This window comes from Mauremys reevesii, linkage group 10 (genome assembly GCF_016161935.1).
Source record: "Mauremys reevesii isolate NIE-2019 linkage group 10, ASM1616193v1, whole genome shotgun sequence".
Taxonomy (NCBI): Eukaryota; Metazoa; Chordata; order Testudines; family Geoemydidae; genus Mauremys; species Mauremys reevesii.
The window spans coordinates 5,527,675-5,553,424 of record NC_052632.1 but is presented as its reverse complement, the minus strand read 5'-3'; the positions used below and the strand labels follow the sequence as shown (position 1 = coordinate 5,553,424).

Genomic DNA, 25,750 nt, shown 5'->3' with positions numbered 1-25,750 from the left:
AGCACAAAACTTTCCCCACCTACCTCTTGAGTAGTGCTTAGATTTGAGTGAGGAGAATATGGTAACGAACAAGGAGTTACAGTCAGTGTGCTCTGAGGTCACAGATGCACAAACAGGAATTGTGAAAGTTCAGTTCCTCCCTCAGTCCAAACCAATTTATAATAACCTTTTAAAAAAAAAAACAAAAAACAACCTCATTGGTGGCGTTCTTTGCAAATGTGGCTGCCTGTTTCATAAACCCTGTAATTCATTGCTAATGACTCTGGGTAAGTAGTCAATTATATTGAGAAACTTCTTATACCTACAACAAAAAGATTAAAAGAAATTCTCCCAGCACTTTAGCATGCATAAGTAGTTGGTAATTAGTTGCCTAGTTACCAAAGACCTGCATTAGGTTGCTATTTAGAGAAGTAGTGCTGAATGTAAAAGCTCAACCAGTTTTTCTTCCATCTCAGGTAAACTTGATCTCAAACCAAACAAACATTTAATTTAATGCAGTGTTTCAGTATCAGAATTGTTCTCAGTTTAAAATAGCCCATTTACTTTGTTTGAGTTTATTTGCTAAAGATAAGAAATTGCTTTTTTACACACACACACACAAATATTTTTATCAGTTTGGGATGATAGGACACAGGGTTGCATTTCATTTAATGACCCAGTAAACTAAAATGTATAGATTATTAATGATTTTTTATTGAATATACCTTGGCGCAAAAAAAAGGCCATCAAACTGGAGTTCAGTTTGAAAGTACATATTAGCATGTCTGAGACCCGAATGTGAAAGTCCTCACAAGAATGTTGTAGACACTACAAAACGTACATTGGAAAAACAGGAAATTCTGAATGAGATTTAAACTTAAACACAAACCTGTTGTACCTTCCAGGGAGAGGAAGGGAATCAGATTGGAAGTTAAAAGGAGAACAAAGGGAAGCACATGGTTACTCCCACCTTTCATGTTACTTTCATTGTCAAATATTCCAATTTTATATATCTATCTATTTCATCCATACATTTTTTTTCCAGATGTTAAACCATCTAACATTTTGGTAAACTCTAGAGGTGAAATCAAGCTTTGTGATTTTGGTGTCAGTGGACAACTGATAGATTCAATGGCAAACTCATTTGTTGGGACGCGGTCCTACATGTCTGTAAGTACAGCTCTTTTAGCTTTGAGTTTACTATGCATTGTGGTATAGTTTTCGGTGAAATCACTACTGCCGTCACTACGGTTATTGACAATTATTACTCACTGCCTCACTGAAGTATTCAAGTATCACATCAAAGTTCAAAAATGGATTTGTTGCAATGCGTGACTGATGACTTGGAGTCTTCTAACATTGCAAAAGAGATGCTGATGCATCTGCATTGCAAAATCCAATGAGCTAATGCTTTGGGGTTTTGTGTACATGCATCTCCAAAAAAAAGCGTGTAGAGTTTGTTCTCCTGACACAAGTCCTTTTCCCTATCCCCACACCCCAAAATTTCTCTCAGTTGCTACAGTTGCCAGCCTAGGCAGGATGCTGTCTACACAAGTGCTTCTACCATTTCTATCATAGGGTGAGTTAAACCAGTTATAGTAACGGGGAAAAGGTTCATGTAGACAAGGCTTAGTGCAGGGGTGGGCAAACTACGGCCCGTGGACCGGATTTGGATCCAGCCTGCAGCGCCGCCAGCACCACGTCCCTTCGGCCCCTGGGTGTGTGTGGGGGGGGGAGGGGGGCAGAGGGCTCCAGGCACTGCCCTCCGCAGCTCCCACTGGCTGGGAATGGGGAACCACGGCCAATGGAATCTTCAGGGGAGGTACCTGGAGGCACAGCAAGGGCAGTGCACGCAGAGCCTCTGCCTCCCTCCCCCCCGCCCCCTCCCCAGAGGCCGCAGCGCTTCCGGGAGTGGCACAGGGACGGGGCAGGCATGCAGAGAGCCTGCCCTGGCCCCGATGCATGCTGCTGCCACCCTGGAGCTGCTTGAGGTAAGCGGTGCCAGGCTGGAGCCCGAAGCCCTCCTGTACTCCACCCCCCAACTCCCTTCCCTGAGCTCCTTGCTGTACCCTGCACCCCTGTGGACCCCAGCCCCCTGCCCTGAACCCCCTGCCACACCCCTCCTGCACCCCAACCCCCTGCCCTGCCCCTTGTACACCCCTCCTGCACTCCAACCCCCTGCCCTGAGCCCCCTCCCGCACTCCGCACCCCATCTCTGCCCTAATCCCTTGCCCTTAACCCCTTCCTTCACCCCACACTCCCTCCCACACCCCAACCCCCGGCCCTGCATACAATTTCCCCACCCAGATGTGGCCCTCAGCCCAAAAAGTTTGCCTGCCCCAGCTTAGTGGCTAGTGTGGAACTACCTTAGTGGGTGTTCTCTTCTGAAAACTAGTATTCAGGAATAAAGTGCTATTTAAAGAAGCACTGTGTATCATGTGGCAACCAGCACGAACATGAATTGTGGATCTTTCACTCTAATGTATGATGGCATTTGTCAATTTAATGCAGATTCTATTAACTCATAAAGCTAGGGCTTTCAGAGTTTCTTCAGTAGCTATGAAATTAAGGCTGGACCTAAAAACAAAGGAGGGTAGGGGGAGCTATACTGCTCATTCTACTTAGAATGGATCCTGCTTTTCAGGATACTGTCTTCTCCATTTGTCATCTGCGGTGGGTGTCAGATTAGAAGTGAACCAGCAATTTATGTTGCAAACTTGAGATTTGTGGGTGCTGTTAAATGGCAAAAAATTGTCACAGCTCCTCACTTTTTGCCCCGGGCGCTGGTGTTTTTGTTTCTATTTTTCTTCTGATCAGGAACACTTGAGGAACAAAGTGTCGCATAGCTTCAGTTTCCACTGACACGTCACTTCCACAGGTTGAAGGTATAGCTTGGTCCAACGACATTGTATTTCAGAGATCAAATCATGGTGGTGAATCTGCTTGTTCTCTGCAGTAGTGTTTGAAGTTCATTCTTTTGCAGGCAATTACTGATACTGCACAGTGTCTCTCTGAGCACTGTTTTTCAAACTATGGGCGAAAAGGCTTTGCTGGACCATGATCATTTTGCACACAACACCTGATTTTGATGTCTCAATACAGTGAGATTAACATGGAGCTATTTTCTGTCTCCTGTCTACCACACGTGGTTTTGATGCACTTAGTGCCATAAAGGTCATTTTCATGGCTACTTCCATGTTGCCTGCTACATCTCATTCATTCACTTTTGTTTTTCATCTAATAAATTCTAGAGTTTGCTAGAGTATCTGCCTTTGGGGTGGCTTCCTTGCTGCCCAAAATCTGGTAGTTATACTAAAAGGGCTTTGGCCCCAGCTCAGCTGGGACATTGGAGAAGGTCTAAGTATGAACTCCCAGAAATAGTATGTGGTTTAATAAAATACCAGTTACACTTGTCATAGTGGTTCAAAGTTGTCATTGGTTAAAGGGTTTAATGGCTATAGACCACTCTGACATCCTATAGGAATATGAGACTGTAAACTCAGTTTTCAAGGTATGAGTGCCTAAATGTGTTCATTCGAGTCTTTGCTCTTCTGGAGAACTTAAGGCTCAATAAAGAGTGGGGGGGGGGGGGGAAAGGGCAAAATGAAATTTTGTATTGAGCCTTCTCAAAGAAAAACATGTATAAAATTAGTCCACATGGTTCCCATACACTAAAACGACAAGAGGGAGAGTGTTTTCAGTCTTTACCACTGTTTGGGGGTTTTTTGGCCACACAATACTAATAAAGCAAGTGCAGTAACTGACTGTATATTTCAGTCTGTGTTTGCATTTTATACACTGTTCGCATGGACATCTTGAGAACCTTTTCAAGTGATTTTTGTTGGAATGGCTGGACTAGTTAGTGTGACTATACCTGAAATACATGTTTCATTTCCCCAATGTATGATTCAATTTTAAAAAACAAAACCATATTTTTAGTTGATGGTGTGTCATCTGTTAGAGAGGCTCTGACCTACATGCTTCCCACTTGCTGAAAGGGTAGCTTGGCATGAGTGTGTATACCATATATACTGCATTTTTCATCTACATGAGATTTTTTTTCTCTTTGTCCCTTCTGTGCTCTAAGCTTTCCTAAGCAGAACACAATCCCGATAATGTTTCAAAACCATTCAGATGTTGAAATGTATGTGCCCATCCCACATGGAAACTATTTGAAATATTTTCCTACATTGTTTTTACACTTGTCAATAAAGCACTCCAGGAAACCTACACACTACATTTTACAAGCCCAACATATGTTTGAATAGGACAGACTCTCAATTTTGAAAAACCTTTCAAATAATTTAAATGTTTTTCTTCAGAAGTAAAATAAGTATTTTGAAAAAGAAACATCTGAAATTGGAATTTATTGTTGAGTAATAAGTACATTCTCCACAGTGATAAGGTTTTCCTTTTATTTAAAAAAACTTAGTTGAGTCATTGAAATTGTATAAGAACAAATATTTTTAAATAGTATTTTAATACTCATGAACAAATGCTAACTGTTTGCCTATTCATTAACTACAGGAGCTGTGGTATATATTTCACCTCTCCTGAGTCATGCTATACAGCCCACAGTTGGCAAATTACTCCTTTGAAATACAGTAAATAGATACACACGGATGTGTTCAAGCCCCAGTTTCATTGTGTCACAGGAAAGTTGGCCTTTTGAGGGGTTCAGGGTCCAGCTTCTGTTCTGTGCCTAGTTTCTGCCCAGAACAGAGTCATTCTGGGACTGGGTATGGGAACTGTGGGCTATGCAACAGTGCAGTGGAAAGCCAAGTGGAATTTAAGGCTTTTGCAAAATGCATTACTGCGCAGTCTACATTTTTCGTGTGCCCTGGAGAGCTAAGGCAGGGGAGGTAATATCCTTGATTGGACCAATTTCTGTTGGTGATAGTGACAAGTTTTTGAGCCTACCACAGAGCTCTTCTTCAGGCTTGGAGAGTTGTCCGTCTCAGATTGCCTGTCTTCCGGACAGAACTCTGACGTAGGTAGAGGCTGGACCTTGAACTTCCTTAAAAGGCCAGCTTGCCTTGTGACATTTAGAAAATCTTTAAAGTTTCCCCCTCTTTCTTTCTTTCGGAAAGGGGTGAATCCTTGATTGCCCCAAAATAACTTTTATTTTCTTATTTTTTCAATTTACATGTGAGCTCTAGCAATGGATTCTATTGCAATACTAAGATACTAGCTCAAACACTAGTATTTTCTGTTGCAAAAAGTAGTAAATCACCATTAACAAAATGTTTTAAATACTTCATTAAAGGTAAATGTCTATAAATTTAACTGAATTGGGTATCTGAGTTGTGCTACTGACAGTTAGTGATTCAATTCAATGTTTATTTTTAAATTGTAATGATGGTCTTTAATTGTTAAAGATCAAAGTACCTGAGGTTTATGGAACTGATGAGAGTTCAGATTCCAGACACTTTTTAAAAGTCAGTTATGGACTCCTTGACAGCCATAATGATTTTTTTAAAAAGTCATATTCATATGCTCACGTGTTTATTTTATCCATCACTCTTTCCAGGTTATTGCAGTGTGTGGTTTTCTTACCTCTTACAATGTTTTGGCTTTTCTTTTCGTAGCCGGAAAGACTCCAAGGTACTCATTATTCAGTGCAGTCAGACATCTGGAGTATGGGATTGTCACTGGTAGAAATGGCCATTGGCAGATACCCAATTCCCCCTCCTGATTCCAAGGAGCTGGAGCTGATGTTTGGCTGCCCTGTGGAGGGAGATTCTCCAGTTTCTGAGACTTCACCCAGGCAAAGAACACCTGGCCGACCAATGAGCTGTAAGTGACTGATGCAGTGTAGCATGTGAAAGCTGTATGGGGTTGATGGGAGCAATACATAGCCCAAAGGTAGGGTGACGGGGTGGGGAGAAGAGGGAAAGCCAGATTCACGCTGTCTCCTTCCAGCTTCATGGAGATCCCAGAAAGAAGCTATTAGAAATTAGCTGCCTTTGTCAAACAGAGCTGTGCCTGTACCCTTCCCCAATGGGACAGTGTGTTTGAAAGAGCAAAGCCGTAGTATTGTCAGACTGAATGTATTTCTACCTTATTTTACAAACAGTCTGGTTTATTTTTCAATATATATCATCCATTTGTAGCCTATGGACCAGACAGCAGGCCTCCAATGGCAATCTTTGAACTTCTGGACTACATCGTCAATGAGGTAAACAGCTGTTTACATCTATCGGAACTTCCTTTTAAACTGTTAATTCAAGATTTTGGGGTCCATATTTAAGGTTGGGTTTTTTTGTTTAGTGTATATTGTAAACCAAGCCTCTTAGCTCATCCCTGGTGCAAATGCACTGGCTTGAATGAAGTTATTAGAGCCCCGTGTAGATACAAAATTTGTATCAGCATCCGATACACAATCCGCAAAAATGGTCTGCAGATATCCACGGATATAAAGCTGATATCCATGGATTTGCAGGGCTCTAGAAGTTACACCTGGGATAAATTTGGTGTAATCTATTGTAACCGAAGATTAGCCTTTAAATAGGTCTGTGGCTTTCCAGTGACACATGTAGTTAGGAGAGAGGATGGCAAAGAGTAATATCAAGTGCCTGCATAACTATCCCTGTCTTTGTTTTACCGCTATAATTGTTCTCTCTAAAATAGAGTTTAGTTACAACATTAGATTGTGTCAATTTTGAAGTGTGGTTTTGTGTTTTAGGACAAAAATGCCTGTTAAAACTTGTTACCAAGATTTTCACTGAATTCCCCAACTACAGCTAAACTCTCATAATTCCAGTGCTTGTATCTTCATTGTATCTTCTTCTATGTGCTGGCAAGGGCTGACCTGCCATAAAGAACAAGAGAAATCCCAGTACCAAGGGATCAACAAACTACTAACTACCAAAGTCAAAGAAATTAAATATGATGACTGGTGATTCATGTATAGGCATTTCTAGGACACTCGTAATTACCAGTCAGCATTGATGTTTGGTTCTCCTTGAGTACTAGATTTTACCTGGGTTACTGTTATGCTACTGCAGGGGTTCTCAAACTGGGGGTCGGGACCCCTCAGGAGGTCGTGAGGTTATTACATGGGGGGTCGCGAGCTGTCAGCTTCCACCCCAAACCCCGCTTTTCCTCCAGCATTTATAATGGTGTTAAATTTAAAAACACATTTTTTATATCTTTATAAGGGGGGGGGGTCCACACTCAGAGGCTTGCTATGTGAAAGGGGTCACCAGTACAAAAGTTTGAGAACTACTGGGCTACAGCATCTGTTTCTAAAAGACAGAACTTCTCTCATGCTCTTATTTCAGAGAGCTTTACAATACCTCTCCTTGGGTCAGTCGAGCAGACTTAACACTGGGTGTCATTGCAGAATCTTACGCTTTGGACTGAAAATGGGGACGTTAAAACATCAAGGCTGATATTTTGCTTCAGCTCTTATTCCTAGCTGCATTGATTCTTCAGACACTGGGATAGAGAGTGGCATTATTATGGATACAAATGAATGTGTATGCGTGTACACACTTGTATTTTCATCATCCTCACATAAAATGCCTTCTGTCTTTTACTGATGTTTCATGTTTGTAATCCATTAGCTATAGATATAAAAAAGTTTCAAAATCTGACTTGCTGCCAAGTCCATGACCCCTGCAAACACTTATCATTCCATAGTAAATGTGTGCACACGCATTGCCATGGAAACTCTAAGTATATGTTTTTATTCTTGAAATACAGCTGGTTTTGGCTTACATAATACATTAAGGCCCTGACTGTGCATAAGAGTAGGCCCATTGAGTTCAATAGGGCTACTCATGTGCATTAAGTTACTCACTAGTGTAAGTGTGTAGATTTAACTCTAATCCAGACGTTAACAACATGGAGGAGAAGGCACTGTCTACCCACCTTTATATAAAATAACTCTTGTCTTACCAAAATGCTTGGATTTTAGCTAAAGATTTTTAATTCAGAACTGACTGTACTAATTCCCTGTGGCAGGATATTTAAATTAGGCTAGAAATGTTATGCAAATAAAGATATGTAAATGGCCTCTCCCCGTACCCCCACTAGAGGATGGCAATAGATACAAATCGAATTAGACAGTACATAGTTGCTGTAAGGCTGCTTGAAGCCCTCATTGTTGGCAGCTATACATAGAAACATTAATGTGAGCTGTGCATGGTGCTTAACAGCATCTGGGTCCGTCGTCAGCAGGTAAAATCTCCAGAGAAGGGAACTGCGGTGAGGAGCATATAACTAACATGGCGACATTACAGTGTTCATTTGTAGCTTTCTGAAAACAGACTCTTCCTTCTGTTTAGTAATGCAGGTGGGAGTGCTGCTTTCTTCTTTGAATAAAGACACTCAATAAGTTAAGATTGGACTATAGCATTGAATCACTGCCTATCATTAGGGACAGCTGGCAGTAGCCCCACCCTAGCGAGACTCAGGAAGCCTCTAGTTAAATGTCACATGGACTCATCCTAGGCAGGGTTAGAAAACACAGAACTTAAAATGGCAGCATCTTGTCTACCTGAGCGCTCCTTATTTGGCTGCCATCGGCGGAGCTGTACCAGCTGTGGCAACAGCAGGAAATGTGAGGGAAGAATCCTAGTGTAAGCAGGTGCAACTTGCATTCCCTTCTGCAGCCAGCCAGATCTGCTGGCCATTGTGGACTTGGGATGGAGCTTTGGCCCCACCTCCTCTGCAGAGACTAGTGCATGAAGCAACACTAGCCCTCAGAGTTCATGGATTCACGGAGCACAATGACTCCACTGTACTGGGTCACAAAGTGGAGAAGCTCTTTTCCTCTTCGCCTGCGCTCTCACAGGAGGTGGGAAAAACTTCTCTCTAAACGTTCAAATGGAGAGTGTCCCAGTTTGTATAATACACAATATGGTAACCTTTCCCCTTAGGCCAGCTGTCCCCTGAGCACCTATAGTTCAGCCATTGCTAATGCCATTCCAAAAATTGGCCAGTGTTGATTAAGTGTAGTAGGATAGCAGGTTTCCTCTCTGAAATCACGTGTCCGTGTATTTAATCTCCACTGGTCAGAAAGCAAGAGTCATCTGGTCCTTGCTCCAATGCCTCAACCGTGAAGGACAGCACAGATAGTGTTGCGGTTACACTACTGGGCCCAACAAGCTATATACAGACTTGTAACACACAACTAATCAACTCCTTGAGATATAAGAGCATCACTCATTCCTTTTGCGTTAATCTACCATTGATTTCATTTCCAGCCTCCTCCAAAATTGCCCAGTGGTGTTTTCAGTCCTGAATTTCAAGATTTTGTGAACAAATGGTGAGTGTTTTATGAGGTGATTAAGCTTCCAGGGGACCATATGTGGGACATCAGTTTTGCTTTTAGTCAGAAAATGTATTTGCTTCAAAAGGATCCTAAAGCTAAGAGATTAGTTCTTTCTTCAAATGTGAACGCTGCTACTTTGTGAAGCTGTGGACAAATGTTTTCACATAGTCAGGACTCAGTGGTCTCTATGTAATGTCAACAGCAAAAGGGAATACAGTACAAACGTGGGGCCTGATCCTGTACACTCTTACTGCTGGGTGTAGTGCTTACAGCCATAATTATTTACACTAGAACTTTCCCCAGTTATGCAAAATTTGTGTTCCCTGTGGGTACTCCAATAATCAAACTTGTAGCAAACTGGGCGTTTTCTGTGTGGATTCATTTCCTATGGAAATTTTACACCTGAAAAATTGTTTAATTTTTAACTTGTATTTAACAAACCCAGAATCTTATTTCTTGGGGCTGAGGTGTCTTGACTAACTGGAGCTGCAGCATTTTCAGCTCCCAAGGGGAGTAGGGGACATTGACACAACACACAGTGCCACCAGCTCCTTCCAGCTGGGAGGCTCAAAAGGGGTCCCCCTTGGTCAGAAGGATGATGTTGCGGGAAGGGATTTTCAGGTGTGGAAACATCCATATTTTGCAGACTGAAAATTCAGTTTAACACAGAAATCCCAGGAATCCTTGCCAGCTGGGTTCCTGTCATGTATTCCTGCCCCCACAAGACCACACATAAGCACAAGGACCAGGATAATTTCATATGTGAAGTTACAGCCTAGAGTGAATTTTACTACCCATTTATGAACACCTAAAAAACCGGTAACTGCTTAGACCCATAAATGTATAATCAGTGGGAATTGTGCCACTATAATGCTTAGGGGTGCAATAAGAACAACTCACCTAGGACACTGAAAAATTGTTCAGCACAACCTGCTGGTAAAGCCTGTCCTTGACCAGAGAAAATTACTCAATACCTTTGACATTTTCTATTAACATTTTATGTTTTCTTAGCTTAATAAAAAATCCAGCAGAGAGAGCAGATTTGAAGCAACTCATGGTGAGTAAAAGCTCTTTGCTCAGTTAAGAGATTCTGGTCCTTATTAAATAACCCAGTACTGTAGCTCTGAGGTTTGGTCCTTCAGAAGAGCCCAGGTAGAATTCTGAGCTCACCTAAGCAGAGGAAAGCAAACATTGGTGTAAGCCATCTCTTCACTTGTTGCGACCCTGTGGCCAGTAGGGCACCAAACTGGCTCCTAGCACAAATTAGTTCGAAGAGTCTCATAAGGAAAATTCTGCCAACCTGGATTTGGTGGATGGCATCAGGCTCCAGCTCTATTCCTTCCTGCCCTAAGAACAGCCTCCCCACCTCCTTGGCCAGGAAGAGTTGACATAAAAGGTGGCTATTTCAGGATCCTCCCACACTGCAAGAATCCTCAACTACCCTATAAAGGCAGCTTTAAGGTCACTGCACTATTCTAGTGGGTCACTGCGACCTTAGCAGGACTGAGGATCCAGCAGTTTTAGGTCCTTAATTTGGGTGATGATAGGTCCTGTCTTTTTTAAAACCAGTATCTTAATAGAAACATCTTTCTGATATTAATTACAAGGACAGATTATTTACCTCAAACTTCCCTTTCGCTATTTAAATGAGCTGCAAACAGAATGGTCTTTGCTTTAATTTAGTAATTACATTTATTAAATATATTGGTTATCTTCAGAGGAAGAGACAGTAAGTCCATGTTCCTTTACTGTGGCTGGTCATTATCTCCTGGAACATCTTGGACTGTTTTGGAGGAACATCCAGCTTCCCTTTTTTTTTTTACCATCAGAGTATTTTTAGAAGAGCTAACATCAAGGATGTAGCGAATTTGCAGCACATGGTCCCTAATCCTGCAAATTACTCTGCTTGGGCAGACTCCATTCACTTCATGCAAAGTAACTTGCACGATCAGGGCCTCAGTCTGCAGCAGAAAGGGAAGATGAATTATGACTTCCTCTCTCCCAACCGTAAATCATGGATGTGAAGAGGTAACAGGATAATTTCCATCACTTAATTTAGCAGAAATGTAGCACTATGTATGAAGGCATAATACTTAGTGCATTGTATGATACCTATCTTGGATAATTGTGACTCAAATGTACTGCATACTAAGGTGATTCTTTGTAATCAAACAATTATACATGTCACATGACAGTTCTTCGAGAATGTTTTGCAACACATTGCTTCATTATACTAGCGTAGAAGATCTAAAAAATGAAATCTGTTCTAATCAGATCATGTTGAGTACAATGCAAAATAAAAGGACAAACATGAATGGTGAAAGTAAATTAGACTAAGTTTTATTTCCGTGTTAATTATTTTTAATGTTTAACTGTTTGCGTCCCCTTATCTTGTTGTTTAGCTCATTCTTTCTTTCCATCTCTATATTATAGATTCATGTTTTCATTAAGAGATCTGAAGCTGAGGAAGTGGATTTTGCAGGATGGCTTTGTTCGACTATAGGTCTCAACCAGCCTAGTACACCCACGCATGCTGCTGGAATTTGAATATTGACAGCAAATCTTGTACTGTACATCTGTTAAAACAATGCTATTTTGGTCTCATTTCTCAAGCTTGTATCTGTTCAAATATGTATTTCACCTCTTAAGGAAGGAAGTCTGTTCTAGCATGTGCCAAATCCTGTTTGTTTTTAAATTTGTCCTAAATTAGTGTATTGGATTACTTTTACTGACCAAAATGTTTGAGATGTTGAAATTATAGTGCTTGCTGATTAAGTGAACTTGGATATTTTTTGTAATGGAAATCTCACTGGGGGTACTTAGTCCCAGATTGTTTGAGGTCTATCAGGATTCCTTGTAAGTTGGTGGTACTGTACTTCAATCATGCTTATCTAGTCTCCCATACAAGGTTGTGAGAGATCCTCCTAAACAATATTTGTCAAGCATGCTTTCGCTGTTATCAAAATGTGCATCTCAAAGTTAGTCATAATGGTTCTGATTTTGCTTTTGTGTAGAGAACTCTTCCTGGTTAAAAGGGCAAGAGTCCTGTATTGCCATGAAACACAAGGTATCATGACTACTTTTAGACTTCTGTTTATATTTCTATATTTATTTTTAAATGTACTGTCATACTTGGGATTGTTTAGTAGTATATGTCTCCTTTAATTGGTATTTTTTAAAAAGTAGCTTTTTTTGAATGTCCTATAGACTCAAGAGCTAAAAGTGCATCAGACTTGCTTCCTTTTAACCCAACTAAAGAAGACTTATGACAACTGTGTGTATAGTGTCTAAAATGTATGAAAATCCTTTTAATTACTTATTCTTTCAGATGGTTAGCAGTTTAATCTCTTATACTAATAAATATATTATCAAGTAACTTTAGAGGATGGGTATTTTTAAATTTTTCAGTGTAAGTTGGGAGTAATTGGAATTTAACTGACACCACGCAGGGCGGGTGAAACAGCTGTTTAAATATGTTCAGGAAATAAGCACCTGTTTGATACTATTGTGTTACATAAACCCCTTCCAATTACCATAAGCGCACATAGGCCTTTTCTCCTGACTTTTCTCTGTCTCATGTTGAAGTGAACTGGAATCCAATCCTTTTTTTTCAACACAGATAATGCACTCACCTGGGTCAGCTTGAAAAAGGAGTTCAATACTAGCCTCTCTCTAACAGCATCACATACCCTATTTCTGAACAGAGCACTCTTTTCTTACACATTAGGTAGAGGCTCAGGCCTTCAGTTTACATTTTGTCTCTAGCGCTGTGCTGAAACCATTGCCTGTGTTTTGGTGCCAATGTGCACCGTAAGAAGTGTTGTTTACTCCTTCTCATAAGAACTATGGGTCACTACATAACATTAATAGGCAACAGGTTTAAAACAAACATTTCTTCACAACATCAGGCACAGAGTGCCACAGGTTGACTAAGACTATAACTAGGTAAGTTCATGGAGGATAGGTCCATCAGTGGTTATTAGCCAGGATGGGTATGTGGTGTCCCTAGCCTCCATTTGCCAGAAACTTGGAATGGATCACTTGACTACCTGTTCAGTTATTCCCTCAGAAGCAGCTGGCATTGGCCACTGTCAAAAGACAGGATACTGGGCTAGATGGACCATTGGTCTGACCCAATATGGCTATTCTTATAATCACATGTTCCTGTTGCTGCAATTTGCACCTGCTGTGTGAAATCAGATGCTGGTTCAATTGTAGCATCTGGTAGGTAGGTTGTATTAACAGTGTCCCCTCTCATTCTGCCTGCTCCTGTGGGAGATGAGGGACTTTGTTTCTGCCCTTCCTTAGCTGGTGTTGTTAGGTGCTATTTTGCAAGTGTTGTCCAGGAGTCTGATGTGTACCTTGACCCTGTACTGTACACGCTTTACTGAACTCTCCCAAATTATGTAGCATGAACCCTGCATATGTGAGACTGGTGTGAGAAAAAAATATTCTGTGTACACAAGTAGACTCACTAACTCAATCATCAGAAAACAAATAATGGACATTTGAGGGCACCATTTCCCATTGTCAACTGAGTTTAAGAAGCCAGTTTTGACTGCTAAAAGCAGTCCCTACCCCATTATATTTTGTGAGGATTGTTGCATGTTTAATATTTGCTCAGCTGTTTTAAAAATGTCCTTTTTCCAGAGGAAACTGTGTTGCCCTTTCTATTAGCATCTGGTGCTATTCAGTGAGAGCATTTTGCAGAAAGACAGCAAAAAGCAAAACACAACCACCACCAAAAACCAAGTGATTGGGAAATCTTATGAAAACAGACAGATTTCTAGAGCTTTCTGGTTCCAGCTGGGCCAAAAATACTCAAGACAGCCTTTCTTGTGGTAATCTCACATTCTGTCTCAGCAGCAACCCAGAAGTGCAGAGGCAGGTGAATTTAAAGATCACCCACACTTAAACATTTGAGAGAGGTTTGTTAAGAGGAATGGGAAAAGATCTGAATCACTGTTTACCTTATCTGAACCTGTTTGGGCATTTAGACTCTTATCAAGGAATGATAGGGATAGAATAGGTATAAGATCAGTAATAACTTTCCCTAGAAGCAATTTTAAGAACAGCATACACGCTCTTTCAAATTAATTTTACCTTTAAAAAACACATTGAAAAGTAGAAAACCTTTTGCAGTATACAAGACATCCTATGCTTATGCTTGGAAAGATTAGACTTTCATTGGTAAGTGTCAAACAATTTCACTCTACACACACACGAAAAAATATTTCCATTGATAATAAAAATGTAGACAGGCAAAGTAAGAAAAATGCTGCTTGAGAACTTAGTTTGATTTAAGGATATTTAATTTGTGTATTTTGACATGTGATGTTCACAATCTGTTTTAACAGTTATAAAGCTTTAACTTTTTGAATCTCAATGTCTACTGTCATTCAATAATTGTCTAACCTCTGCCTTATAATTTCCTTCAACTGAAAAATGTAAATAGATAAAAATAGGAAAAAACTTCTTAAATAAACATCTGTTGAAATTATTTTAAAAATTGAATCCTGCCAACCCTACCTAGGCTTATGGTAAAAGCACCGACAGCTTTTGACCAAGCTCTTATACACCTAGGCTGAAGGTTGGAAGAGTATCAATCCCATGGGGTTTTAAAAGCAAAGAACCAAACTAAAATTGGATCCCATTCTTGATATTACTCTGTCAGATAATTGTAGCTATGAACACTAAGTAATCCAGTACTGTCCATCTAGGGCCCAGTCAACACTGGCTGAATCAGTTAAACTCATTTTAGGTATGAATACTGTTCTATCCCGTTCAAGTTTATGTCACCCTCATCATCAAGTATCTGAGCACCTTCCATGTATATTACATCTAAAATAAGCCCTGTGTGATTTATTCTGTCTCAGCAAAGAAAATACTCAGCATTTTTTTTGTTAGTTAGACTTTCTTTTGTATTAGCGAAGGCAAGGAAAAGTCTGCTTTGGCCTTAGAATGGAAAGTGGTGAGGTTTCTGATGGGGTAGGTCCAGTAGGAGTTCATTCAGCAATCTTTGGCTGGCCCCCATGAAAGCGCTACTTCCTGAACAGATAACCTTTACCCTCACTGGAGACACTTACATTGTGACTGAGGAGCAAAGATGTTGAACACAATCCTTGTCCTGGAATTATGACTGACAATATTTCTTGGGGAGCCAGTGTAGAGAGCTGAGGGCAAGTTTGATGTGCTCACAGTAGCTGCACTGCTGTATTTTGTAATAGTTGGAGTTTCCTGCAGGCTGATTGCTTCATGTCCACATAGTTTGTATTGCTGTAGCCCAGCTGGTAGGTGACCAATGCAGATATTATTGAGGGCAGGTAATCCACCACCAGAAGAAGATGGAGACGTTTAAACAGCTGGGCACGGTAGCAAGCAACTCATTCTAAGGAAGAGCTTAGCATCAGCAAGGAATCCAGGAGCACTCCTAAATTGCAAACTGACGTGATCAACTGTGGATATGTATCATTAACCAAAGGAGACTGGACAGTGGCTGCAAACTCAGTGCTTTCCTCTGACATCAGCATCACATGTCTTGCCTGGATTCAGCTTCAACCAGCTTTTGTTCAGCCATGAGCTGGTCTCATCCAATCACTAACTTACTGAAAGTGGCATTGTTGTACATTGCAGAGAGAAAGTAGAGCTGTGTTCATCTGCATATTGTGCACATGGACTGTATTGCCAACATTGAGTAGAAGTCTACAAAGCATTGATCCTTGGATGATACTCAAAGTAAGGCATCTGGTGGCAAAGGAGCAGCTTTTCCATCACTAGGGCTTTGAGCCAATGCTTTCAGAAAGGACTCAAACCATTCTACCACGTTGCCCAGGACTCCTGCCATCTACCTGAGTTTCTCATGCTTAGCAGGATCAAATGCTGCAGAAGGAGGATGGCAGTCTGCCTCCATCCATCAACAGCAGATCAGCCATCAGTACTGCTAATGATGTATCCATCCACTCGCCTGGCTCAAATCCAAACCCTTTGGTCCCACAGTACAAACCATGTTTAAATGGAGTTTAAAAGCTGTTCAGGCTAAGGTCCTGTCTCCACTAGAAAACTATACCATATGTACACTAGTAGTGGCCCAGAACTCTCAGAACATGTAAATCCACTTATCCACACATCCAGCAGCATGTTAGCCACTTCAAGTGCATATGGCCTCAGTGGAACAGTGGCAGGAGGCCTACTTGTAGCATGCAAGCTAATTTGCTTGTGTTTCTTGTCTACATTAGCACTACAACTTTAAAAGCAAGCATAGGCTAAGAACAAGTGTTATTTAGACTTCATCAGGGCAAGGTTAACATGGTATAAAGTATGCCTTTACACACACGTGCTACCGTTTTAGACACTCAGCCAACAATAACATGCCAAAATTGTCCAGACTAGATGAGGCCTAAGGTTAACTGTTACAGAACATGTTTTGCCTGGAGTTTAGGCAAGAGAAAGGAGGGCAACAAGCTGTCGCTGTCTCGAGATAAGGGGAAAGAGTCGGATCAAGTGCCAGCAAATATACTCACCTCTACAAAACAAAGGAACGACACAGGTCGTGTCCCGCTACCCTTACAAACTACTTGTGCAAGAGTATACACTTTTCAAAAACAATCCCATTATTCTGACATTCTCACCTAAACTTGGGACATATCTGGCCCAGAAACGTTCTGCCTAGCCTCCCCCAGCCCTAATGAGTTTGGGGAAAAGCCTGCAAATCATTCTCCTAGACAAGATTGAAACTTCAATTACACTCAGAGCCAGGCTGAACTTCAGCAATAGAAGATGATGCTATCCTTACATTCTAAAAGTTAGTTTCCATAACTACAAACCAAAGCTAAGCTTTAACCAAGAGCCCTTCCTCAAATATTTTCCTACAATCAAGGGCAGGAGCTATCTAGAAGTTGGATCATGTTTTATAACCACATCTAGGACACTGAACATATTGCAAACTTCCCCCTCCCCATTTGTTAAATAAGTTAAATGACATTTATTTGGTTATCTACTAAATTTTTGTGCAGGGCTACTATTGCTAGGGGAGACATCAACAGGAGCTTTAAAGCTTAATCCTAATCAACACTGGAATGCTTTACACACATTTTATAAACCAGATTTTTAAAATCTAGTGTATAAACATTTTATTAGTATGAGAGGTTGACAAGGATGCCTCAGTTAAGATATTACCTTTATTTTCTATTTTTAGCAGCATAACGCAAGTTTGGTTTTCTATGCCTTCTAACATCTATTTAAGGAATGATCCAAGAATCAGCTGCAGTGATTTAGTATCTGCAAGTCAGCAGGAGAGGAAATGCTTTGTCTGCTGACAAGTGCAACACTAACTTATTAGTATAACATTACATGAATTCTGGAAGGGCCATCATTTTTCATTTCCTAGATCACTTTAATTTCCTAATCTCCACTTTTGTGGAATTACAGTTGGAATAGTTATTGCTTTAGTGAACTAAATTAGTTAACTACATTAACTTTTCCCACCTATATACAAACAAGTAGTAAACTACATTTTAGGCTTTAAATGTAAAAGGGATCATGCTACATATTTGTGGAACAACTTTTCATTCTTTTAACATCCAAAACAAGATTTTGACAAGCTTGTGTCATCTGTGCCACCAGTCTAACCTCACTGGAACCCTCCAAAAGTAATTTTCATTCATTTATGTAGTTCATATCTGTGTACAGCACCAAGTAGAATCTGATGGGAAGTTTTGCTTGAACAAAGGGGAATTTCCTGAGTCTAGGATAAATAACACCAGCTGTCTCCCATTTCCCCCCCCTTCAGGAGTCCGATTCATCCTCCTCTTCCTCTTCATGGTCTTGAATACTTAGCTGTAATTCAGTTTGATTGATAGCAGCCTCATTGTCCATCTGCCCAAGGGTCTGGTATAACAACAAGTTCAAGTTATCAATCAAGAGGAATAGTAATACTGAGCACTTCTATAGCATCTTCCCTCTGAGGATCTCAGTGCTAATAAAAAATTAAATAAGCTTCAGCACCTTTCAGAACCTCAACAACCTTTTTAGAGAGAGACCTTTCTGTACTGAACTCAGTGAATAATAAAGCTCACTGAGCTGGTAAGCAGCAACTTCTCCACAGCATAGTTTTAACTAGTTCTAGCCTGATCATATATTTAGCAAAGAGTTACTATTTGACAATGCACCAAATTTCCATCCCCTGTAGTATCCTGGCTAAACAAAGTTACAGCAAAAGCTTTATACTTCCTTGCTTCCAGCATGCTAAGCTTTACTGACTGTGAATTAAGACTATGTAAATGTAAGGCAAGTGTTTCCCAATCCAACTCCCAGAATCAACCTGGTGGTGTTAGGAGGAAAAGAGGGAGAAGTCATTTATTTGGTTTCTTAGCTGGTGAGTAGTGTAACAATATAACAGGGGTAGGCAACCTATGGCATGTGTGCCGAGGGTGGCACGCGAGCTGATTTTCAGTGGCACTCACATTGCCCGGGTCCTGGCCACCGATCCAGGGGGCTCTGCGTTTTAATTTAATTTTAAATGAAGCTTCTTAAACATTTTAAAAACCTTATTTACTTTACATAAAACAATAGTTTAGTTATATATTATCGACTTATAGAAAGAGACCTTCTAAAAACGTTACAATGTATTACTGGCACGCGAAACCTTAAAATAGAGTGAATAAATGAAGACTCGGCCCACCACTTCTGAAAGTTTGCCGACCCCTGCGATATAAGAATCCTATGTAAAATGTTTACCAGAAACTTCCTCATATAGAGTGACTCAAACAAGAACAGATAATATTTTGTTGCTTTCATATTCTTTGATACTTATGGTTCTGTGTAGTATTACATGAGAAATGAGTGAGCCTTCTTCCTTTCAAAAGGCAAGAGTGTTCCTTACTTTTTGAGTCTCCTCTGTGATACCTGGTGGAGAGACCATTACATTCTTCTCTCTGGAGCTAATCATAGATTGAAGGGCCAGCTCTTCCACCTAGAAATAAGATAATGGAATAAATCTTCCCAGCAGTTATTTTCTTTGTGCCTGTTAGCAAGATACAATAAATAGAACTTGAGTGTTTTTGAAGAGTGACAAAGTAGCCTTTTGAAGGTAAATTCCAATACATTGAACTCATAGTACCAACTGTTAAGAGCTCTTGTGATGATCTTGATGCGAACTATATATCCTGAACATGAAGCTACACACCAGGTTCTGTATCATGTGTCTTGTGGAACAGCCCACAGCGCAGGAACTATTACTAGTTAATAATACCTTTAAAATTACAAATTCTACTTTCAACACAATATGAAGAAAACAGGAAGCAAGTCTGAATATAAGCAATTCACCAAAGACTGCTACATACTGGGTGGCATACTTATACCCACTTACTGGTATTTGACAAGTCTAATCTATTTCTGATACATACAAAGAAGCATGTGAAACTGAGCAGAGCTTTGTTGCTCTGCTCGCATGCTTTTCTGAAGTTAATTTTACAATACCACATCCTTTTAAATATGGTGAGATCTGAAGGTGATAAAGTGATGGACATCACTTCTGAAAACTGTGATGCTGAAAACTCTGCACATACCAGCATGCTTCTGAAAGACATTATATCCCTTGCCGGAAATGATATATGATCAGTGCATTCCCTGGGTGAATTGTCTATTAATAATTCTGTCACCTTTCTCATACTGCAGTCTTGGCATCTCACAGACAGTCACACTCTGCCTTGCAAAACTTTACGGCATTCAAACAATTGCTGCAGGAAATAGCTATGAAAAAACTGTATAGGTCATGGCAAGCTATCTCCTAAGTGCTGTAATGAAAGGAGCCTTCACTCAAATAATTTTGTCAAAGAACAAGTGCACTTAGTTAAATAATTTACGTTTTAGTATTTTGCACATATACATTTTCAGTCAAGGATCTCAAAGTGTTTTAAAAACAACTGAATTAAGCCTTACAAAACCTCTGGAACAAAGACATGATCTCTACTTTAAAGATGAGGAAACTAAAGCTATAAAGCAACAAAACAATTTGTCCAAGTTTACAGAATGAATCACTTGGAAAAGAATGCTGGAGTCTTGACTCCCACGCTCCTGCTCTAACCACCAATCATGCCTCCCAATTTTTAAAGTATTTTTAGTTATTCAAGACATAAGTAAAAATCTAGCTAACTACATCATAATGCCACTTCTTCTTTCAAACAGGATACTGTATGACAAAAATAACGAAAAGGAAAATAAAGGAATACACAAACAAGTGCAAAATAAGAAGTTTCTGCTTGGTTGTCTAAAATGTCTCTCTTCAACATACAAGCAGAGATTGTACATGGGGGGGGGTTAAGGTGTGATTACAGTTAGAAATCGGGATGTAAATACTTTTTTAAAAGTTTACTGTTTAAACCATTTGAAGGGTTATCGAACTGAGCCGCCGGGCCCGCCCCGGCCGGTGAAGGGCCAGCCGGCCTGCGCCTGACGGCGCTCACCGGTTAACATTGCGGCCACACAGGAATAGCCCCGTGTAACGAGTCCCAGGGAAGGGGCAGACTTCGAGCCTCCTCCACCGCAGGCCAGGCCAGGCCCCGCCCGCGGGCTGGGGACGGGAGAAGGGCCGGGCTCCAGGGGCGGGGAGGGGCAGGGCCGAGAGACAAGCCTGGGGGGGAGGAAGCAGGCAGCCCGCGGGCGGATCCCGCTGGAAGGCCCCGGCGCTCGGCCCCGAGCCAGGGCAACACGGGGGCGGGGGGAGACGGGCCCGGGCCCCGCTGACCTTGAGCCGGTTGAGCTGATCGTGCAGCGCCGCCTTCACCCGGAGCAGCGTCTCCTCCTCCTTCCGCAGCTCCTGCAGGCGGCTCAGCATCCTCCCCGCGGCCCGGCCGCCTCAAGCCCCCCGGCGGCGGCGGCGGCGGCGGCGCGTCCCTCGCCCCACCCCCGGCCCCTCCAATCGCAGCCAGGCGGCGCAGGCCGATGACGCGTCCCCTGGCGAGACGCGGCTGGGAAAGGCGCCATCGTGTGTGGGCGGAAGTGCTGCGGCGGCTTCCGGCCCCCTGGGAGAGGCGGGGCGGGGCGCTAGCGCCGCCAATCAAGGTGGTCCCGCGCCAGGCTCGGCCGCAGCTGCCGCCTCAGGCTGAGCCGGGGCCACGGGGCGAGGGAGAGCCCGGCCCGGCCCGCCTCAGGCTGCCGCCCCCCCACCCCCGTGCACGCGCCGTCGTGTCTGCCTGAGGGAAACTGGAACCGCCACGTGCAGCTGCCAGAGAGTGTCTCGCGCCTCCCCTCTGGGGGCCGCCCCAGAGCCTGCCTCCTGCTGGGCAGAGGGGGAGGTGACCAGACAGCAAGTGTGAAATAGCGGGAGGGGATGGGGGGTAATAGGCGCCTCTATAAGACACAGCCCCCAATGGCGGGACTGTCCCAATCTAGTCGGGACATCTGGTCACTTGAGGGAGAGGCCCCAGGTTCCGTCGCTGTCACGGTGGCCAGAATAGCCGCTGTCACCCAGACAGGATAGGGCCAGGCTCGCCCAGCAGCAAGCCCACCGCTACAGGCCCTTCACCCATTCACCAACCTCTATTCAAGTATTTTAAGTGGGGGTTCAGAGCCCCACTGGTTTTCAAAATGAGAGATCTTCGCTAGAGGCTGGGACAGATTGCCCAATGAAGGGGTTAGGAGGATGGAAATCACAGTTCAGGATGTGGCTGACAAAATCTAGGAAGCAGGATTTCACTGCTTCGGGCACACAGGATGAATGAAAGGGATATGGTGAAGAGAGCATGGAAGGAGAGGAAAGACTCAGAGGAGAACGAAGGAAGGAAGTAATGGATGGATTGAATCAAAGCTAGTAAGCAGGTGCCTCAAACAGATAAAGATGGTAGCTGCTTGGATGATGACTCCAACCCCAGATGATCGGGTAAGGGGAAAGAGGAAGATTTTACATCATGTGTATTGAGCTCAATTGTCCAGTGCAGGCTTTGCAGGGAGAATAGGCCCACTATAACCTAGGTCTGTTCGAAAACATAGGGTCTGATCAACATGGAAGGTGGTGAAAAATTTCACTTACGCTGCCCACAATCATAGGTCTGCTATTTTAATGAGTAAATGATTGTCTATTCTTGTAAAGGTCAAATTAAGTCCTTTGAAAGTTCACCATTTAAATGTGTCTCATGACTGTAAAAGACTAGATGTTGAAAAAAAGGGATAGAGATATAAAACATAAGAGGCTGTGAATAACGAGGCTTTTTTAAGCTGTTTCTCTCCTTTAAGGCTTGAAAATGTCATAGTGATAATCAAAACACAGTGTTATACTATTGTAGAAGCTTGAGGCAGGGATATTAAGATATTTACAAACATCTTGCCTTGGAAAGTGAGGGATTTGTTTTCAATTACAAGTCTGTAGCACAGCCAGAAGTTCAAATTTCTCTCTGGTACCATCCACTCTTATGCCTTGTCCTCAAAACCATTCTGTCCTTTATTTCCCATGGGGGAATAAAGGGTTGACTACTTAACACTTGAATATGCAATGGTTTTCTCAAGGCCCTTGTCAAAGAACCTTAAAAACACATTATTTAAAAACCTTATAATTCTAAAAGAGTAAAACATGGCATAGGACTCATACGTTAATTTGGTCCAGCTACAAGGCAAAACTTCTTACTCCTCCATAGATCACCATTGTTCCAAATGCACTAGTACTCTTGAGTCATTGGGAAGTTTACATCTTCCATGTGTAGTAACATAAACAACATTATAGCAAAAGTGCAACTATAGTACCAGCTGCAAATACATCCATACTGTACTCCAGCTGTGTGTACACAGTGGTTTCTTAGTCCTTCCTGAAATAAGTTAATGATTTTGTGTACTAGTTAAGATGCAATCCAGACTTATGCAACTCAGAATAGTCCTCTGATATTTGGGATGGATGGAGGTTTGTCACTGATACTTTAAACTTGAAGAGGAAGTTACTTTACTACACTTTGTCTGGCAGCTGGTAATAGCTGAAAAAAAAAAAAGGCATGGAGCAAACAGAAGAGCTAAGAGGCACACTGCTTTCAGTCACTTGTTTGTCCTCAAGCTCCATCACATACTAAGGATGGTTTAGGAAGGGTATATTTAAATCCTTGGGCCAGTCTACTCTTTGCACCACCCAAAAATCTACAGTAAATGAATGAGTATAAATAAAGTCAAATATTTTTATAGGAAGTTATATTATACTATATAAAATATAGTAATAAACTTGAAAATCTTTTTGCCAGACTATAAAAAGCTGGCTATTTTCTCAATGCATTAAAATCTGCCACTCTAACTTGATTTATAGGGTCTACTGCTGTAATCTCTTGAAAGTTGTTCAGGGATCTAGCTTTGGTAAACGGCTATATTCATAAATGGCCCTCTCCCCCCCTTTGTAACTTTTGCCAATCATACTTCCAAACAAATTATTCAAGGGAGGTAAAAAGAAAGTGACATTAAAATAAGCACAGGATTTAGATGATTTGTGATTACATTCTTTACAATAAAAAAATCATACTATCTGAGCTATCATATGCTATATGTTAGGAAACTAACATACCAGTGATTGGTTGTTAAATGGAAATATGTACAGAGTTAGATTAATTTTTACTCAGCCTCTCTTTATCCTAAAATGGAGAGGATTATTTAAATTCTTAAAGGCAAATTGTACATTTGGTTCATAAACATTGTGGAATTTAATTTTTCATTATTTTGACTCATGTTTTTGGGCTTTGCGGTCTATCAACAAAGAATATTTGGGAATAAACACAGGATCTCTCATTTCTGCTTCAGTCTTAAAAGGAGTATCCGAGGGAATAACAGTACAGTAGAACCTCATGGTTACAAAAACCTGGAGAATGAAGGTTTTTTGTAACTCTGAACAAAACACAACTGTTCTTTCAAAAGTTTACAACTGAACACTGCCTTATACAACTTTGAAACTTCACTGCATGGAAAAAAATGCTACTTTCCCTTTTTTTTTAAAAAATAGTTTACATTTAACACAGTATGGTAATTTGCTTTTTTTTAATCTCTGCTGGTGCTTGACTACATACATCTGGTTCCAAATGAGGTGTATAGTTGATAGATACGAACACCAGAATTACAAACTGACCTGAGGATCTACTGTATTTAATTTAAAAAAAAAATAGCAAAGAGGTTTTCCAAAAACTGATGTTTTTAAATATGAGTACTAGTCTCACTTTCCATTTTAGCTTCCCGAGTCTTGTCAGAAATTTTATTAAAATGAGCTTATTAAACAAATTAACATTTGGTCCCTTTGTTGGGAAGAGTTGAATTATTTTTGTAATAAAAAACCTGACAACTTTTATATCTAAAAAGCTAGAGGCTATTTGAAATATTTAAAATCTGATAGTAACTCAACCCAACTTCATATAAAAATATCTTTGTATCTCACCCGTAACTCTAGCTACTAATGTAACCTGTTGAATGCACACATTATTTCAGACATTAGGTTTATAAACCTAATGAGAATTTAGAAATATCCATTTACAATATTTTAGTCTGATATAGAGCTCTTGGAATTATTGTTGTACCCAGTGTGAACAGGTGCAAGTTAAGGGTGCTTTTCAGTAGCTTATGTGTATGGTAAATAAGGGAGTAGCCCTGGACCTAAATGTCAAATCCTTTACACCAAATTGTGTTGCATACAGGGTGACTAATATAGTATGAATGTCATATCATCCTTAAACATTTTGCAGTCACTAACCATAACCAGTTGCTATAGCATTCCTGCACAACAGAGATGGGAAATAAGCAGTCTACTGTAATGACACTCAGTCTTAATGCACTGAGTATCATATTCTTCTAGTTGAAGGCTAATTGCATATATATCTAGTTTATGAGCATGGGTTACTCTCATCCTCTGTTCTTCCCTTGCTGCATTTTATATTACACATTAGAATCTTTAGGACAGGATTTAAAAAAAAAAACAAACCCAAAAACAATGTAGCTCTAGAGTAAATGGGGTCCTAATTCTCATTAGGCTCTTAGTATCCAAGAATAAAATACTCTTGGAACATTTGCCTTCATTAGTTTGGCAAGAGGAGGTTGACTAAACAGGCATGGAGATTTCTATTTCTCAACTGCCACCGTGTGGTTGTTACGCATATTGAGTACTTTGATAGCTAGCAGGGTTCCCATATTGGGTATCTTTACTATTTTTGATCCAGAAACTATTTGCATTTTATCTGTGATTTCAGATGGAATACACTACAGATCTCCTTAACTAGCAGGTTCATGTACACAGTTACTAAGGAATAAGTTAGCTAGGCAGGTATTTAAGTATAAGCTCTTGAAATCCCCACGTCTCAAATGTAGTAGTAATGGATTAAAAATTCTGTTTATGTCCCCAGCTGGTTCTGCAGCAGCAAAAGGCTTTGAGCACTCCAACAGCTTAACTGAACTCAATATTAATAATCCATGTTAGGTTTATAAGTTAGAGTCTTAGTAGCACAGTGAAGTTTCAAATTTTTCAGCCTATCATAGCTAAGATTTACA

At 41.0% G+C, this 25,750-nt stretch overlaps 2 protein-coding genes across 5 annotated transcripts in view; one reads left to right on the top strand and one right to left on the bottom strand.

Annotated features, from left to right (window-relative positions):
* MAP2K1 (mitogen-activated protein kinase kinase 1) overlaps positions 1 to 14,450 on the top strand; it is a 62,144-nt gene extending 47,694 nt beyond the window's left edge. For 3 of the 4 annotated variants that reach the window (XM_039492307.1, XM_039492308.1, XM_039492310.1), the window contains 6 exons: positions 1,025 to 1,149; positions 5,568 to 5,775; positions 6,093 to 6,157; positions 9,192 to 9,253; positions 10,271 to 10,316; positions 11,693 to 14,450. In XM_039492307.1, coding sequence (XP_039348241.1) covers positions 1,025 to 1,149; positions 5,568 to 5,775; positions 6,093 to 6,157; positions 9,192 to 9,253; positions 10,271 to 10,316; positions 11,693 to 11,806 — 620 coding nt within the window. In that variant the 3' untranslated portion in view covers positions 11,807 to 14,450. Of the gene's footprint in view, positions 1 to 1,024; positions 1,150 to 5,567; positions 5,776 to 6,092; positions 6,158 to 7,324; positions 8,054 to 9,191; positions 9,254 to 10,270; positions 10,317 to 11,692 lie in introns of those variants that run through there. The other variant, XM_039492311.1, reaches the window with a different exon arrangement.
* A 1,349-nt stretch (positions 14,451 to 15,799) lies between these two features.
* On the bottom strand, positions 15,800 to 21,148 carry SNAPC5 (small nuclear RNA activating complex polypeptide 5). Its single transcript, XM_039492316.1, has 3 exons — positions 21,003 to 21,148; positions 19,140 to 19,229; positions 15,800 to 18,145 (listed from the first exon to the last, which is right to left on the bottom strand). The coding sequence occupies exons 1-3, from the start codon at positions 21,090 to 21,092 to the stop codon at positions 18,044 to 18,046; spliced, it is 282 nt and encodes a 93-aa protein (XP_039348250.1). The 5' UTR covers positions 21,093 to 21,148; the 3' UTR covers positions 15,800 to 18,043.
* Between the last annotated feature and the right edge of the window lie 4,602 nt (positions 21,149 to 25,750).

Excerpts from the sequence above, each read along its gene's own strand:
- SNAPC5 (XM_039492316.1), bottom strand. The coding sequence starts at position 21,092 with ATGCTGAGCCGCCTGCAGGAGCTGCGGAAGGAGGAGGAGACGCTGCTC. Across the intron at positions 19,230-21,002 it reads ATCAGCTCAACCGGCTCAAG|GTGGAAGAGCTGGCCCTTCA; the intron begins GTCAGCGGGGCC and ends TCTTATTTCTAG. Across the intron at positions 18,146-19,139 it reads TCACAGAGGAGACTCAAAAA|ACCCTTGGGCAGATGGACAA; the intron begins GTAAGGAACACT and ends TTGTTATACCAG.